This window comes from Schistocerca nitens, chromosome 4 (genome assembly GCF_023898315.1).
Source record: "Schistocerca nitens isolate TAMUIC-IGC-003100 chromosome 4, iqSchNite1.1, whole genome shotgun sequence".
In the NCBI taxonomy this organism is placed as follows: domain Eukaryota; kingdom Metazoa; phylum Arthropoda; class Insecta; order Orthoptera; family Acrididae; genus Schistocerca; species Schistocerca nitens.
In genome coordinates this window covers 550,047,713-550,062,108 of record NC_064617.1, presented here as the reverse complement: position 1 = coordinate 550,062,108, position 14,396 = coordinate 550,047,713, and the positions used below count along the sequence as shown (strand labels likewise).

Sequence of the window (14,396 nt, the reverse complement as noted above, 5' to 3'; positions counted from 1 at the left end):
CAAAGAGAAATCAGGTATCAAAAAATCCTCAAAAACTCTTAGATATCTCAACTCCATAAAAAATAATCAATCTAACCCAGAAGTTCTGCAATCCTACAAAAAGTACAGGAAAATTTACAGAAAGGTGTTGCTAGTCACAAAAAAACTTTCAAACAACAAAATATTACTTGAAGCTGAAAACAAGAGCAAAGCAGCCTGGGTCATCGTCAAACAGGAAACATCTAACTCTGCTAAAAAGGACCTCAATTCACATATTAAAAACAAAGATGTACCAGTAGGTAACCCTAAAAAAATTAGCTGATTTTGTAAACTCATATTTCAGTAGTATTGCAAAAAAATTACAGCAGAAATTTTCAGATACATATGATTTACCTACTCAGAACCAGCCAACAAACTCAATGGTGCTCTTGCCAACTACAGAAAGGGAAGTAGCACTAGTAGTACACCAACTAAAAAATAGAACTTCAGTATGACTTGATGAAATCCCAGTATGCATAATTAAAGATTGTATAGACTCCATAAAGGGCCCATTAACAGACATAATTAATGAATCTTTCGAATCTGGGTACTTTCCAGAGTACCTAAAACGAGCAAAAGTTATATCTATCCTTAAAAACGGAGATGTGGAAAATGTAGAGAACTACAGGCCGATCTCTATACTGTCTATCATTTCTAAAATAATAGAAATACTAGTCAAAAAGAGACTGCTAAATTACCTGAATAAATATAATCTTCTTTCCAATGACCAATTTGGTTTTAGGTCCGGAAAAGGCACACAATATGCTATAGCACAGTTCACTAAAGTAATTTTAGAAGCACTGGACAAAGGTGAAAATGTAAGTGGTATCTTTTTAGACTTTTCCAAGGCCTTTGATACAGTTGACCACAAAATCTTACTTCATAAATTAGGGCAAATAGGAATAAGAGGTGTGACAAAGAAGTGGTTCAAATCATACTTGGAAAACAGAGTTCAACGAGTTGAGATATCACAAGTTTCAAATAATTCCCTTATAAAACACCTGTCTGACCCAGAAAATGTGAATATAGGTGTCCCACAGGGAAGTGTATTAGGCCCAATATTGTTTCTTATATACATTAACGACTTCCCACAAAGTATCAGACATGGCGAAAAAATACTTTTTGCTGATGACAGCAACATAGTAATAACAGGTGAAAATCCAACACAACTGTCAGAAAGAGCAAACGAGGCTCTCAATGATGTCCACAACTGGTCATTAAAAAATAAAGTAACCCTAAATGTAAAGAAAACTAACTATATTAACTTCCAATTGAACAAAAAACACAATGCCACTAGAATAAAAGTTAATAATAATGAATTAGAATGTGTAACAAGTACCAAATTCTTAGGGATGAATGTAGACAGCCAACTGAAATGGACAAACCATGTCAACATTTTGGCAAAGAAATTATCCACAGCATGCTATGCTCTTAGAATCCTCGCACCGGTATGCAATAATACCTGTCTTAAAATAACATATTACGGATATCTACACTCAGTCCTCAGCTATGGGATCATGTTTTGGGGAACAAGTGCCAGTAACATACAAACTGTGTTCAAAGTACAAAACAGAGCCATAAGGATAATAACAAATAGCAACAACAGGGCCCACTGTCTAGAATTATTTAGAAAGCTAGGAATTCTAACTGTTTCTTGTGAATATATCTTTCAGGACATAATGTTCATTAACAAAAATCTCAACATGTACAACACAAACAGCCTAATACATGACCATGAAACAAGAGCTTGTCACCACCTCCATCTAGATAGAAAGAACAAGGCAAAAACGCAAAAAAGTATATTTTACAATGGGATAAAACTGTACAACAAATTACCACAAAAAATTAAAGAAATAAATGAGCCCCTCACTTTCAGACAAAAGCTTAAAACCTTTTTAGTAAGTAAAAGTTGTTATACTATAAAAGAATATTTAACATAGATGTAGATTATTAGCAACATATGACATTATCACCAAAATATTATGTAATTATAAATATGTGTATGACTAGTTACAAAAACTACACAAAATATGAGAAACCTGTTTAATTGTAAATGTAAATGTGTGCTCATGTGTTGTAATCTGATGACATCCATACAATATTTATTGTTCCACGGATTAATAAATAAATAAATAAATAAATAAATGTTACCAGTAGAAGTAAGTGATACAAAAAGTTTGCAAACAGTGGGCTAAGGATGATTAGAAAAATAATGGGGGAGTGAGGAGCTATTATAGTTATCAGGCTTTGTTGGTGGTGTGTTGGTAGAGGGGGAAGGAGGTAAATGAAGGACAAGGGCTAGTGGACTCTACGGCCATGCAATTTGTGGGAACAACGGGTATTTTGCAGCTTGAGTTCCCACTTTCACAGCACAGAAATGCTTTTGTTGGGAAGATAAGTTAGAATCTAATGGTTTGAGGAGCCACTCAACTCAATCACATTATATTGTGCAGCATTCTTTACAACTTAGTCTTCTAGTTGCCTTTTGCACACACATGTGGTCACAGCTGTTTATCTGGATGGCTAGTTTGTTCATGGTCATGTTTGTGTAGAATACTGCATAGTAGTTGTTGCCAACTCGGTATACAATCTAGCTGCTTTCACATTTTGCCATTTGTAAGGTATAAAATGCCCTTGATAAGACTGGAATAGAAAACATTTTCCAAATGTTTGGGACAGGTCTTGTGTCTCTATCTTCCACAGGAATATGACCAGTCAGTCAGAGGTGGGAGCCGGAGTGACACAGAAATGTATAAGTACATTATGTTGGTTGAGAGGATGCTAAAACACCACTTTGGGAGGGATGTGAAGAACAGTGTTGGGGAAATTCCTCATTTAAGGATATGGCAACAGGTAGTCAACGTGCTGGTGGAGAATGCAATTAAATCACTCCAGTCATAAGTGGTAGTGCAAGACAGAGGGGGAAATTCTTCAGGGCATAAGGTATGTGTTTTAGCACTGTGATGTCCTACGCCAGGATGGGATCAGGATGACAGGTAACACATAGTGATGTGAACAAAATGCTACATTACAATTTCAAACATTGTATTTTCAAAAATTGCTTATTTACATCCTGATGTGAGATAGCAATCTCTTTATTAGATGAATAACTGCAATGCAAGACAACATCCACAAAAGAGGCAGCCATAGAACCAGCTCAAGCACACTCTTAGGCCCAACAATCACCTGTGCAAGACCACAGTTGATACTCAGTGAGGACAAAATTGGGAGGGCAGTTTTCCTCTTTGAAAGCTTCCTCAAAACCTTCAGCTTATTGGTACAATGACTGCTTGTCCTTAGCCATGTCTCCTTCTGAAATCTTTTATGGGTCTCCCGCAACCGAGATAATTTAAACAATACTGCACAGTCATCAAGTGAGAGAAGCTCAGGGATTGGTTTCAGGCAGAACATAGTTAGAGAATGACAATCAACAGGCATAAAATGAATGAAAAATGTGTCAAAAATATAGGTATCATTATTTAGTATGACAGAATCATGCAGTGATAAACATATGGTGCTCTGAAAAGAAATAATAATTTTGGGAATTTGTATTTTCAGTATTTGTGTACATCTTGAAGATGAGGTCAGACTGGGGCTACTAGTGTCGTATTGATTTACCGGGTACCTAAAGCGTAAAGTACCAGTCACAAATTTGAACTTCAGTTCAATTGAAACAGTAATTTATTGTGACCTTTCTATTGTTATTGGCTTTCATAATTTCATTAGTCAAGTTTTTATTTTTTTAAGCATTCATTTATGCATAGATGCAACCACTGTAAAAACTGAAAAACTGTTATGAGTGTGTTCACCTTCATTCATTCATTCATCTGATTGCACTGACAGCTTCAGATAAATGAGGAAGTATAGAACATGCATTTTGCTCAGTATATCTGTATCTAAGAAATATTTCAAACTGATGTGTCAGCAGTAAAGTTAGAAACTGGTATAACTTACCGTATAACCCACAGTTCTTAGAAAAAGACTGTGCAGAGAAAAATTCAATGCCTCTTTCAGCGAAGCGTCTGACAGCCCAGGCATCTTCATCAATATCTCCAGAAGCTAGTCCCTGATAGGCTATGTCAAAAAATGGGAACAGCCTTCGTTCCTGGAAAAGTAATTTCAGTGGCTAATTAATTTCATGGCCTTGACAGTTACTGCAGCAAAAAATGTGCAGAAGTAATACAAACACTTAAATCTGCTATCTTGATCATGGAAGCTATAGATTGCAACAGACAACAACAGAAGAGAAGGTTCTAAGCTAGACAGACCACATTACAATTGTGGTTTTTTTTGTTTTTTTTTTTTTTGTATAATGTAAATTAAATATTATCTTTTCTTAATATTTGTGCCTTACCTCAGTACCAATTGCTTTTTTATTGTTTCTTATTAATTTGTCCATTACTCTATCACTGCTGTCACTCATTGTTAGTGTTATTAATAGTACACTCTCTTTTTATTCTGACTGTTTTGCTTTTAATACTATTACCTGCAGATTATTCTAGGCCTTTTCAGCAAGAGTTCCATTTCCTATCACCACTCTGTTATCCCATGACTGATGCAAACACTGCTGACCTTGGCCACAAAACCTTCCTTCTACCAGAAACTAGCTGAATCTCCTTTGCTTCCTGGAATTCTCCCATATCAACACATTCCTTATGCTCCATGATGTTGCAAGCACTGACTGAATCAGAAGTATCCACCAGCAGTGTCCTTGCACGAGTTACACCTGAATGTGCCAAGCTCCATGTTGTACATGCAAATGTCCAACATCTGCCAGCTCATCTCTATGAGCACCATCATATATTCCAAGACAGCCATCCATGTAATATTTCATTGGAGACCTGGCTCAAAGCAAGACTTTCCACTAGTTCTAAGGCATGACGTAACAAATGAAGAGCTGAAGTAGGTGCACACTTACACTCTGATTTATCACCTACCTTTCTAAACACATACAAAGGTAATGAAGATTTATAGAGAACAAACCCCTAACAGAAAGTGCCAAATATGTGTCCTGTACAACCTCCTAAAATAGGCGGGTTTGCCTCATTCAAAACTTCCTTGTCAAGTCTCAGACATTTAAGCATATAATTACAGCTGGTAACATCAACATAAATTCTCTATACAACAGTCCTCCCAGAGTGAAATTTAACTGTTTGCTATTTTCTTCAAACATTTTTTTTTTTTTTTTTAGCACTATTTGAATTTGTGTCTGCCCATCACACAACCAGTAGTCACACCCTCATATGTAGAATTACAATGAAATCCTCGAACAGAATAATTTGTGCCTCATCAATATCTGCACCTGGTGTATTCACTAGAATGTCCCAGGAAGAAGCCATAAATGACTACACATAGAGGCTTCAAACACATTAATTTATCTGAATTTGCAATTGAGGTGCAAGAAATTATCCAACAACGGACAGAGACCAGTTGCACAATGGAAAAACCTGCATGATCTTGAAATAGGTAAAGTCAAAGCTGCAGCTGATACCATTGTCCCAGCTGAAGAACTGAATCAGTACTTCATACTACCTACCATTTCAATTGAACCACAAAGGAAACTTTGTCTTATTGATCACGTCATGGGCATTAATAACGGTCATCACAAAAATTCTGTCTAAAGCATGTTTCATGCAAAACCATTAAAAAATCTATCAGGCATATCAGATCAGCATCTGTTGGACACTGTGCCATCATAGTTCAGATGTTGAAGCGTACTATTGACCCACTATTGCCCACTACAACAGTTATCATCAACCACTTCTTAACCACAGATATTTTCCCTCAAGCATGCCTAGAAATTGCATTTCCACAGAAGCCTTTGACTGTCAGTTTATTTCCATTCTTCTGGCACTGTCCAGTACCTTAGTCTATGGCCAGTTAAAAAACTACCTAACTGCCAATGATCTAGTAGAAGAACACCAATCAGATTTGCGTGACCATCTCAGCACAACATCTGCCTTAATAAAGGTAACAGGTGACCTGAAGCTTGGCATGGATGCACATGAGGCAACTGACATGTGCTTCTTAGACTTCAGAAACCCCTTTCACACTGTCATGTTCAACATTTTGCTTGCCAAACTTAGCAGCCTAAATTTGTTACTAAGTCAAGTGCAATGGTTCCACTCATACCTGACATTTAGCCAGCATTGCATCTTGTTCAGAACTACAAAATCATATTGGGGACAGGTAGCATCAGACATCCCCAAGGGTTAGGTACTAGGCCCTATACTCTTTTCATTTATGTCAATGATGTGTCATTAGTTTTGTCCTGTGCATATCATTTGTATCCTGATAACTTGCAATTGTATCTTAAGTGCAAAATGAATAAACTTGAAAAATGGCATCGAGAATTTCAGTACTGACCTCTGTGTGCTAAGCATGTGGACACGGAACATAGGGTTAAAATTCAACCCATCTAAAATTCGAGCAGCCCTGTTTGGTCATTCTAGGCTCATGAGTATAATATGTCAGGAATCTATACCACATTTAATCCTAAATGGAACAAATATCAACTTCTCTCCCTCAGCAAAAGTCTGGGATCAATAATAGATGAAAATCTAAACTGGATTTAGCATATTTAGCATATAGCAACAATAGACAAGCATCTCTCCTTACCCCCAAAGAAATATATATAAAGCTCTTCGCTTTTGAATTGGAAAGGAAACTTTTACAGGCCTTATACTTTCAATTACAGCAACGTTATCCTGCAAGGTCTTTTTCAGAAAAGCTCATATTGCCTGGAACATCTGGGCTTGAAATTTCTGTCACATTTGACCCTTTGATCAAATTTCACCATCATATGCACCCCCCACCCCCCACCCCCACCCCCACCCCCCCACCCCTGAACCATGGACCTTGACGTTGGTAGGGAGGCTTGCGTGCCTCAGTGATACAGATAGCCGTACCGTAGGTGCAACCACAATGGAGGGGTATCTGTTGACAGGCCAGACAAACGTGTGGTTCCTGAAGAGGGGCAGCAGCCTTTTCAGTAGTTGCAGGGGCAACAGTCTGGATGATTGACTGATCTGGCCTTGTAGCACTAACCAAAACGGCCTTGCTGTGCTGGTACTGCGAACGGCTGAAAGCAAGGGGGAACTACGGCCGTAATTTTTCCCAAGGGCATGCAGCTTTACTGTATGGATAAATGATGATGGCGTCCTCTTGGGTAAAATATTCCGGAGGTAAAATATTCCCCCATTCGGATCTCCGGGCGGGGACTACTAAGGAGGACGTCGTTATCAGGAGAAAGAAAACTGGCGTTCTACGGATCGGAGCCTGGAATGTCAAATCCCTTAATCGGGCAGGTAGGTTAGAAAATTTAAAAAGGGAAATGTGTAGGTTAAAATTGGATATAGTGGGAATTAGTGAAGTTCGGTGGCAGGAGGAACAAGACTTTTGGTCAGGTGAATACAGGGATATAAATAATCAAATAGGGGTAATGCAGGAGTAGGTTTAATAATGAATAAAACAATAGGAATGCGGGTAAGCTACTACAAACAGCACAGCGAACGCATTGTTGTGGCCAAGATAGACACGAAGCCCATGCCTATGACTGTAGTACAAGTCTATATGCCAACTAGCTCTGCAGATGATGACGAAATTGAAGAAATGTATGATGAAATAAAAGAAATTATTCAGATAGTGAAGGGAGACGAAAATTTAATAGTCATGGGTGACTGGAATTCTACAGTAGGAAAAGGGAAACAAGAAAACATAGTAGGTGAACATGGACTGGGGGAGAGAAATGAAAGAGGAAGGCGTGTGGTAGAATTTTGCACAGAGCATAACTTAATCATAGCTAACACTTGGTTCAAGAATCATCGAAGAAGGTTGTATACCTGGAAGAAGCCTGGAGATACTAGAAGGTATCAGATAGATTATATAATGGTAAGACAGAGATTTAGGAACCAGGTTTTAAATTGTAAGACATTTCCAGGGGCAGATGTGGACTCTGACCACAATCTATTGGTTATGAACTGTAGATTAAAACTGAAGAAACTGCTAAAAGGTGGGAATTTAAGGAGATGGGACCTGGATAAACTGACTAAACCAGAGGTTGCACAAAGTTTCAGGGACAGCTTAAGGGAACAATTGACAAGAATGGGGGAAAGAAATACAGTAGAAGAAGAATGGGTAGCTTTGAGAGATGAAGTAGTGAAGGCAGCAGAGGATCAAGTAGGTAAAAATGCGAGGGCTAATAGAAATCCTTGGGTGACAGAGGAAATATTGAATTTAATTGATGAAAGGAGAAAATATAAAAATGCAGTAAATGAACCATGCAAAAAGGAATACAAACGACAGGAAGTGCAAAATGGCTAAGCAGGCATGGCTAGAGGACAAATGTAAGCATATAGAGGCTTATCTCACTAGAGGTAAGATAGATACTGCCTACAGGAAAATTAAAGAGACCTTTGGAGAAAAGAGAGCCACTTGTATGAATATCAAGAGCTCCAATGGAAACCCAGTTCTAAGCAAAGAAGGGAAAGCAGAAAGGTGGAAAGAGTATATAGAGGGTCTATACAAGGGCGATGTACTTGAGGACAATATTATGGAAATGGAAGAGGATGTAGATAAAGATGACATGGGAGATATGATACTGCGTGAAGAGTTTGACAGAGCACTGAAAGACCTGAGTCGAAACAAGGCCTCGGGAGTTGACAACATTCCATTAGAACTACTGACAGCCTTGGGAGAGCCCGTCCTGACAAAACTCTACCATCTGGTGAGCAAAATGTATGAGACAGGCGAAATATCCTCAGACTTCAAGAAGAATATAATAATTCCAATCCCAAAGAAAGCAGGCATTGACAGATGTGAAAATTACTGAACTATCAGTTTAATAAGTCACAGCTGCAAAATACTAACGCGAATTATTTACAGACGAATGGAAAAACTGGTAGAAGCCGACCTCAGCGAAAATCAGTTTGGATCCCGTAGAAATGTTGGAACACGTGAGGCAATACTGACCCTACGACTTATCTTAGAAAATAGATTAAGGAAAGGCAAACCTACATTTCTAGCATTTGTAGACTTAGAGAAAGCTTTTGACAATGTTGACTGGAATACTCTCTTTCAAATTCTGAAGGTGGCAGGAGTAAAATACAGGGAGCAAAAGGCTATTTACAATTTGTACAGAAACCACATGGCAGTTATAAGAGTCGTGGGACATGAAAGGGAAGCAGTGGTTGGGAAGGGAGTGAGACAGGGTTGTAGCCTCTCCCCAATGCTATTCAATCTGTATACTGAGCAAGCAGAAAAGGAAACGAAAGAAAAGTTTGGAGTAGGTATTAAAATCCATGGGGAAGAAATAAAAACTTTGAGGTTCGCCGATGACATTGTAATTCTGTCAGAGACAGTGAATGACTTGGAAGAGCAGTTGAACGGAATGGACAGTGTCTTAAAAGGAGGATATAAGATGAACATCAACAAAAGCAAAACGAGGATAATGGAATGTAGTCGAATTAAGTTGGGTGATGCTGAGGGAATTAGATTAGGAAATGAGACACTTAAAGCAGTAAAGGAGTGTTGCTATTTGGGGAGCAAAATAACTGATGATGGTTGAAGTAGAGAGGATATAAAATGTAGACTGGCAATGGCAAGGAAAGCGTTTCTGAAGAAGAGAAATTTGTTAACATCGAATATAGATTTAAGTGTGAGGAAGTCATTTCTGAAAGTATTTGTATGGAGTGTAGCCATGTATGGAAGTGAAACATGGATGATAACTAGTTTGGGCAAGAAGAGAATAGAAGCTTTTGAAATGTGGTGCTACAGAAGAATGCTGAAGATTAGATGGGTAGATCACATAACTAATGAGGAGGTACTGAATAGGATTGGGGAGAAGAGGAGTTTGTGGCACAATTTGACTAGAAGAAGGGATCAGTTGGTAGGACATGTTCTGAGGCATCAAGGGATCACAAATTTAGTATTGGAGGGCAGCGTGGAGGGTAAAAATCGTAGAGGGAGACCAAGAGATGAATACACTAAGCAGATTCAAAAGAATGTAGGTTGCAGTAGGTACTGTGAGATGAAGAAGCTTGCACAGGATAGAATAGCATGGAGAGCTGCATCAAACCAGTCTCAGGACTGAAGACCACAACAACAACAACATGCACACCTATCCTGGCTGAATGTAGTCTGACTCCTCTACTGCCTTAACAGTGTTCACTGTACCTCATAACTCCCCTCGTCAGTAATTCCCTAGTCTGAACTACATGGAAGAAGCACTCGTTGCTCCAGAGAAAAATCCTTTATCTCCTATTCCATCACTCAACCATTCTCTCAGAGTCATTTCCAACAACAGAAACATCACTCTGGAATAACCTCCCTTATTATATGAGAGAGCTGAAAAACATCTTCAGTTTCAGAACATAGATAATGAAATATTTACTGAAGCTTCAATAATGTCTACCTTTGTCCTGCACACATTCATTACCTAATTACTTCCTTCTTTCAAACTAGATTTTTTTCTCATTTGATGGTGCTACTAGCTGGTGCAGACTAAATAAATTTCTCTCCCTCAGAATCTGCTTTATCAAAAAATATCAATTTTGTACATTTATAAATATTTTTGTATCAGTCACTATCATCATTATCACTATTACTATTAGAGGCAACAGCAGCAGGAGAAATACTGACATTAACATCATTAGTTCTTAGCCAATACTATTTATTCACATTGTCTCTACAAACATTCAAAACATTTTTAACTGTTAATGCTATTTTATTACTATTTGCTGTATTAAAATTAGTGTTATTTTGTAGACAACTGTGATGTAAAAAAATACTGTGTGTGTGAAACCACGGTCTAATGTAAGAGAGGATTTGAAGATCCTAAAGTGATTAGGTTAAATAAATAAATAAAAATAGGTCATTCACATCCCTGACAATGATAAAAATCAATAAAAGTTGACCATGTGAGATTCAGCTGCTAAATTATTAAACTAAGCCTCTGAAAACAATTAGCTATGAGTTACAGTCACATACAGTGTTCTTGAAACTTGAACTTAGAAAAGAAACAAAAAATCCTTTTGCAGTTACAAGCAAGCATACCTTTATGCTATTCAGCTTTGTTTATGTATTTCAAAGAAAAAATTAATTTTACATTTAGTCCCTGGTTTCATTGGGATACATGTAGTACAAATGTTTTGTGATTTATGTACCTCAATAATGTCAGCAATCCTTTCCCACTGCTCATGTGATGGGTCACAGCCAGTTGGATTGTGTGCACAGGGATGCAACACAATTACAGAGTCTGCAGGTGCAGCTGAAAGATCTTCAATCAGACCTTCAAAGTCGAGTTTTCTGGTCTGTGTGTTCCAGTACCTATACTCCCTAACATCAGAAAATCCACCATGTGTAACAAGCCGGTAGTGGTTCTCTGAAAAATGGAAACAGTAATTCTGTATTATTACTTTCAGATGTCAAATTAATATATTGGGGGAAATTGTAGCATAATGTAAATAACTTAGGAATAGACATCACTAAGCAAATAGCAGAAGTTTTGAGTCATCAACAGGCACGTACAAAAGAGAATAGAATGAAAACATGCTTATACATGAAGGGGCAAAGCTAGAAGTTTTTGGTCTCTTTTGTGTGTGTCTGTTAACAACTCTAACAACTCAACACTTCTTCTGTTTGGTGAGAGATTTAAAGTAAGCTAGAACAACACTGCCTCATTAAATAAGCATTAATATCCATTTTTCACAAAGTTGAATAATAAAAGCAATCTGCAACAAGAAGAATTGCAAATTTTAGGAAATATTCTAAAGAAACTTGACAACTTTGTTCTTCTTTGTGCACATATTCTGCAAAGGATGTTTGAAAATAGATGTAAATGCAGTTTTTACATTAATAAATAAAGGTAGCCTTATAAGTAACACCTACCCCATGTCTCAAGTGGTATGAACACAGTCTTGTACTTCATTACTTTGCAGAGAAATTCAAATGCTATTCGAACACTGCCTGCTCCACTCAGACTCTGAATGCCAAAGACCTGTAAATATTCATGCAATTAAAGTTACCCATGTAATATCTAAACAACTGACAGGTAAACAACTATTATCAAGCATTTCACTAACAGGTCCATGATTTAGATAGTTTTTATGTGCACATGGTGCTACAATTAGCCATCTTGTTCTTAAGAGACGTCAAGTACTGTTATAAAGTTGTTCAACAGAAACATTGTCAGCCCAGTCAAATAAAGTAATAAACTGAGGATTATCTATTTTCTTTTACAGAGAGGGAGAGAGACACATCACTGTGACCTAAAGGTGGTTGTGGTGGTGGACAAGGGCACCCATTTTCAGGTGCAAGGGGAAGGGAGGGCCTGCTCAGCTCTGCCCCCCCCCCCTCCCTCCAATTGCTTCTAGGGAAAGGAAAAAAATAGTGTAGACAGATGTTTTTCTTTCAAGAAAATTATTTAAAAGTCAGTATTATGCAGATTTTTAACAGGGTTGATACTGAATCTTTTTTTTATGACAACTTACAAATCACAATTTGTCTTCCAAAATATTAAACATAGTCCATACCAACAGGCCTTGCCTCTCTCCTACAAACTCTTTATTGTATGGGCACAATTGGTGTCTGATAGATAGGGAGAGAGAAAGAATGCAGTTCACTATTTGTGTGGGACACTCATCACTATGCATAGCAGTAACCTTTGGAGTGTCTCAAGGTACTGTGAGTGAATAATTGTCTAGACTTCACATGTGGAGCAGTATCCATATGTTAAAGTGGCTTATTATACTAGTAACATTCTAGCATATTTATATTTAAAATATAATCTCACTAAGAGCAGGGATATTTCCTGCTGCAGTTACATGTTTGCTTCTTTCACATACACTCCCTTTACTGATATTTATATCCTACCCAAAAGATAGAGTGCATTTTTTACACAAACACAATAGCATTCAAGTGGTTATCATAGCACATTAGCGCCTTATGTCATTACTCTATAGTTTGAGTGTGATTTACATAGACTATTGCTCTTAGTTGTAATCGGAGTGGTGGGAATGGTAGGTGCCATCACATTGAGTTATGTCAGAAGAGCAAGCTGGCAAACTGAAGTTTGTCCCAAAGAACCTCTAGAAGGTCATTCAAAATAGGATTTTATGTTTTTATTTATTTGTTTTTAATTGTGACTCTTACAAGTCTATGATGAATTCAGAAGTGGTTTAGGGCTGCCATATCTTGTGCAATGTCTTTATTCTCTGGTAAAATACAGTAGAGGCCACTTTTTTGATTTGTTTGATATTTATGTATTCCATTCTCTGTATGTTTCTTTCTGTGTGAAGGGTCAGACACGTTGCTGGACTTGGCAAACTTTACAAAAGCATGACCTCTGCCATTTGTGGCGCCACATCCCAAAATACACACTGAAGGATCGCCCTTTGGTTTTTGCCCTACTTTTTCAGTTAAATCTTCCATTACAATCTAAGGAACATGTGCTAAAAATTTTGAAGATTTTCCATGAACAGAAACTGAATCGCTCGTTGTTGAAAGGCACTAAGTCCACATTTTTGACAAATTCATTTTAGCGTGATATTGCGTTCTAATAAGAAAGATGCATGTTCTGGTGTTGAAAGGAACCTTGTTCTGCCATCGCAAGTGCCTTTAACACAGTCGTCAGATTAGTCATTCCATGTTGAAAGGAGCTTAGTCCTGCAGTTAGTGCGTTTCAACACGGAACGTCTATCAGCGCCAGAAAAGCTGGTATTTTTCAGATGTCAAGATTGGCGTGCTTTTTTGTTTTGTTTGCGTGGATATTGAGTATTGTTGATGATATATCGTATGTCGTTGTTGTGCTGTGCATATCGTTTTCCTGCTGAGTTCACAAACGTATTTTCATTATGGATAAGGAAGTTATGGCAGGAAAGAAACGTCAACGCAAAGAAGAAAATTATGTCTGGAAGAAAGTAAAGCGATCAAGGTTTAAGGGTACTGCATATACGGGCTATGCAAGAAATGGAGTTCCTCTGAAAAGTATCAGATCTCCATGCTGGTATGACAGAAATTATCATTTTCACCTAAATATTATCTGTCCAACCATATCACTTCCATAAAAGCCGGCCTCGGTGGTCTAGCTGTTCTAGGCGCGCAGTCCGGAACCGCGCGACTGCTACGGTCGCAGGTTCGAATCCTGCCTCGGGCATGGATGTGCGTGATGTCCTTAGGTTAGTTAGGTTTAAGTAGTTCTAAGTTCTAGGGGACTGATGAGCACAGATGTTAAGTCCCATAGTGCTCAGAGCCACTTCCATAAAAGGGATTCGAGTGATTACTAATGCTGAAGTTATGATTACTTAATTGATGTCTGAAACGATTTTACCTAGGTAAATTATGTGTTTGTGTTAGGTGCAAACGACAATGCTTCAAAAATG

The 14,396-nt window shown here is 37.8% G+C and overlaps 1 protein-coding gene across 1 annotated transcript in view; it reads right to left on the bottom strand.

Annotated features, from left to right (window-relative positions):
- LOC126253588 (aspartate aminotransferase, cytoplasmic-like) overlaps positions 1-14,396 on the bottom strand; it is a 77,094-nt gene that overhangs the window by 24,559 nt on the left and 38,139 nt on the right. The window contains exons 3-5 of the mRNA XM_049955021.1: positions 11,905-12,013; positions 11,181-11,398; positions 3,973-4,123 (exon numbers count right to left, since the gene is read on the bottom strand). Of these exons, the coding sequence (XP_049810978.1) occupies positions 3,973-4,123; positions 11,181-11,398; positions 11,905-12,013 (478 nt within the window). The remainder of the gene's footprint in view (positions 1-3,972; positions 4,124-11,180; positions 11,399-11,904; positions 12,014-14,396) is intronic.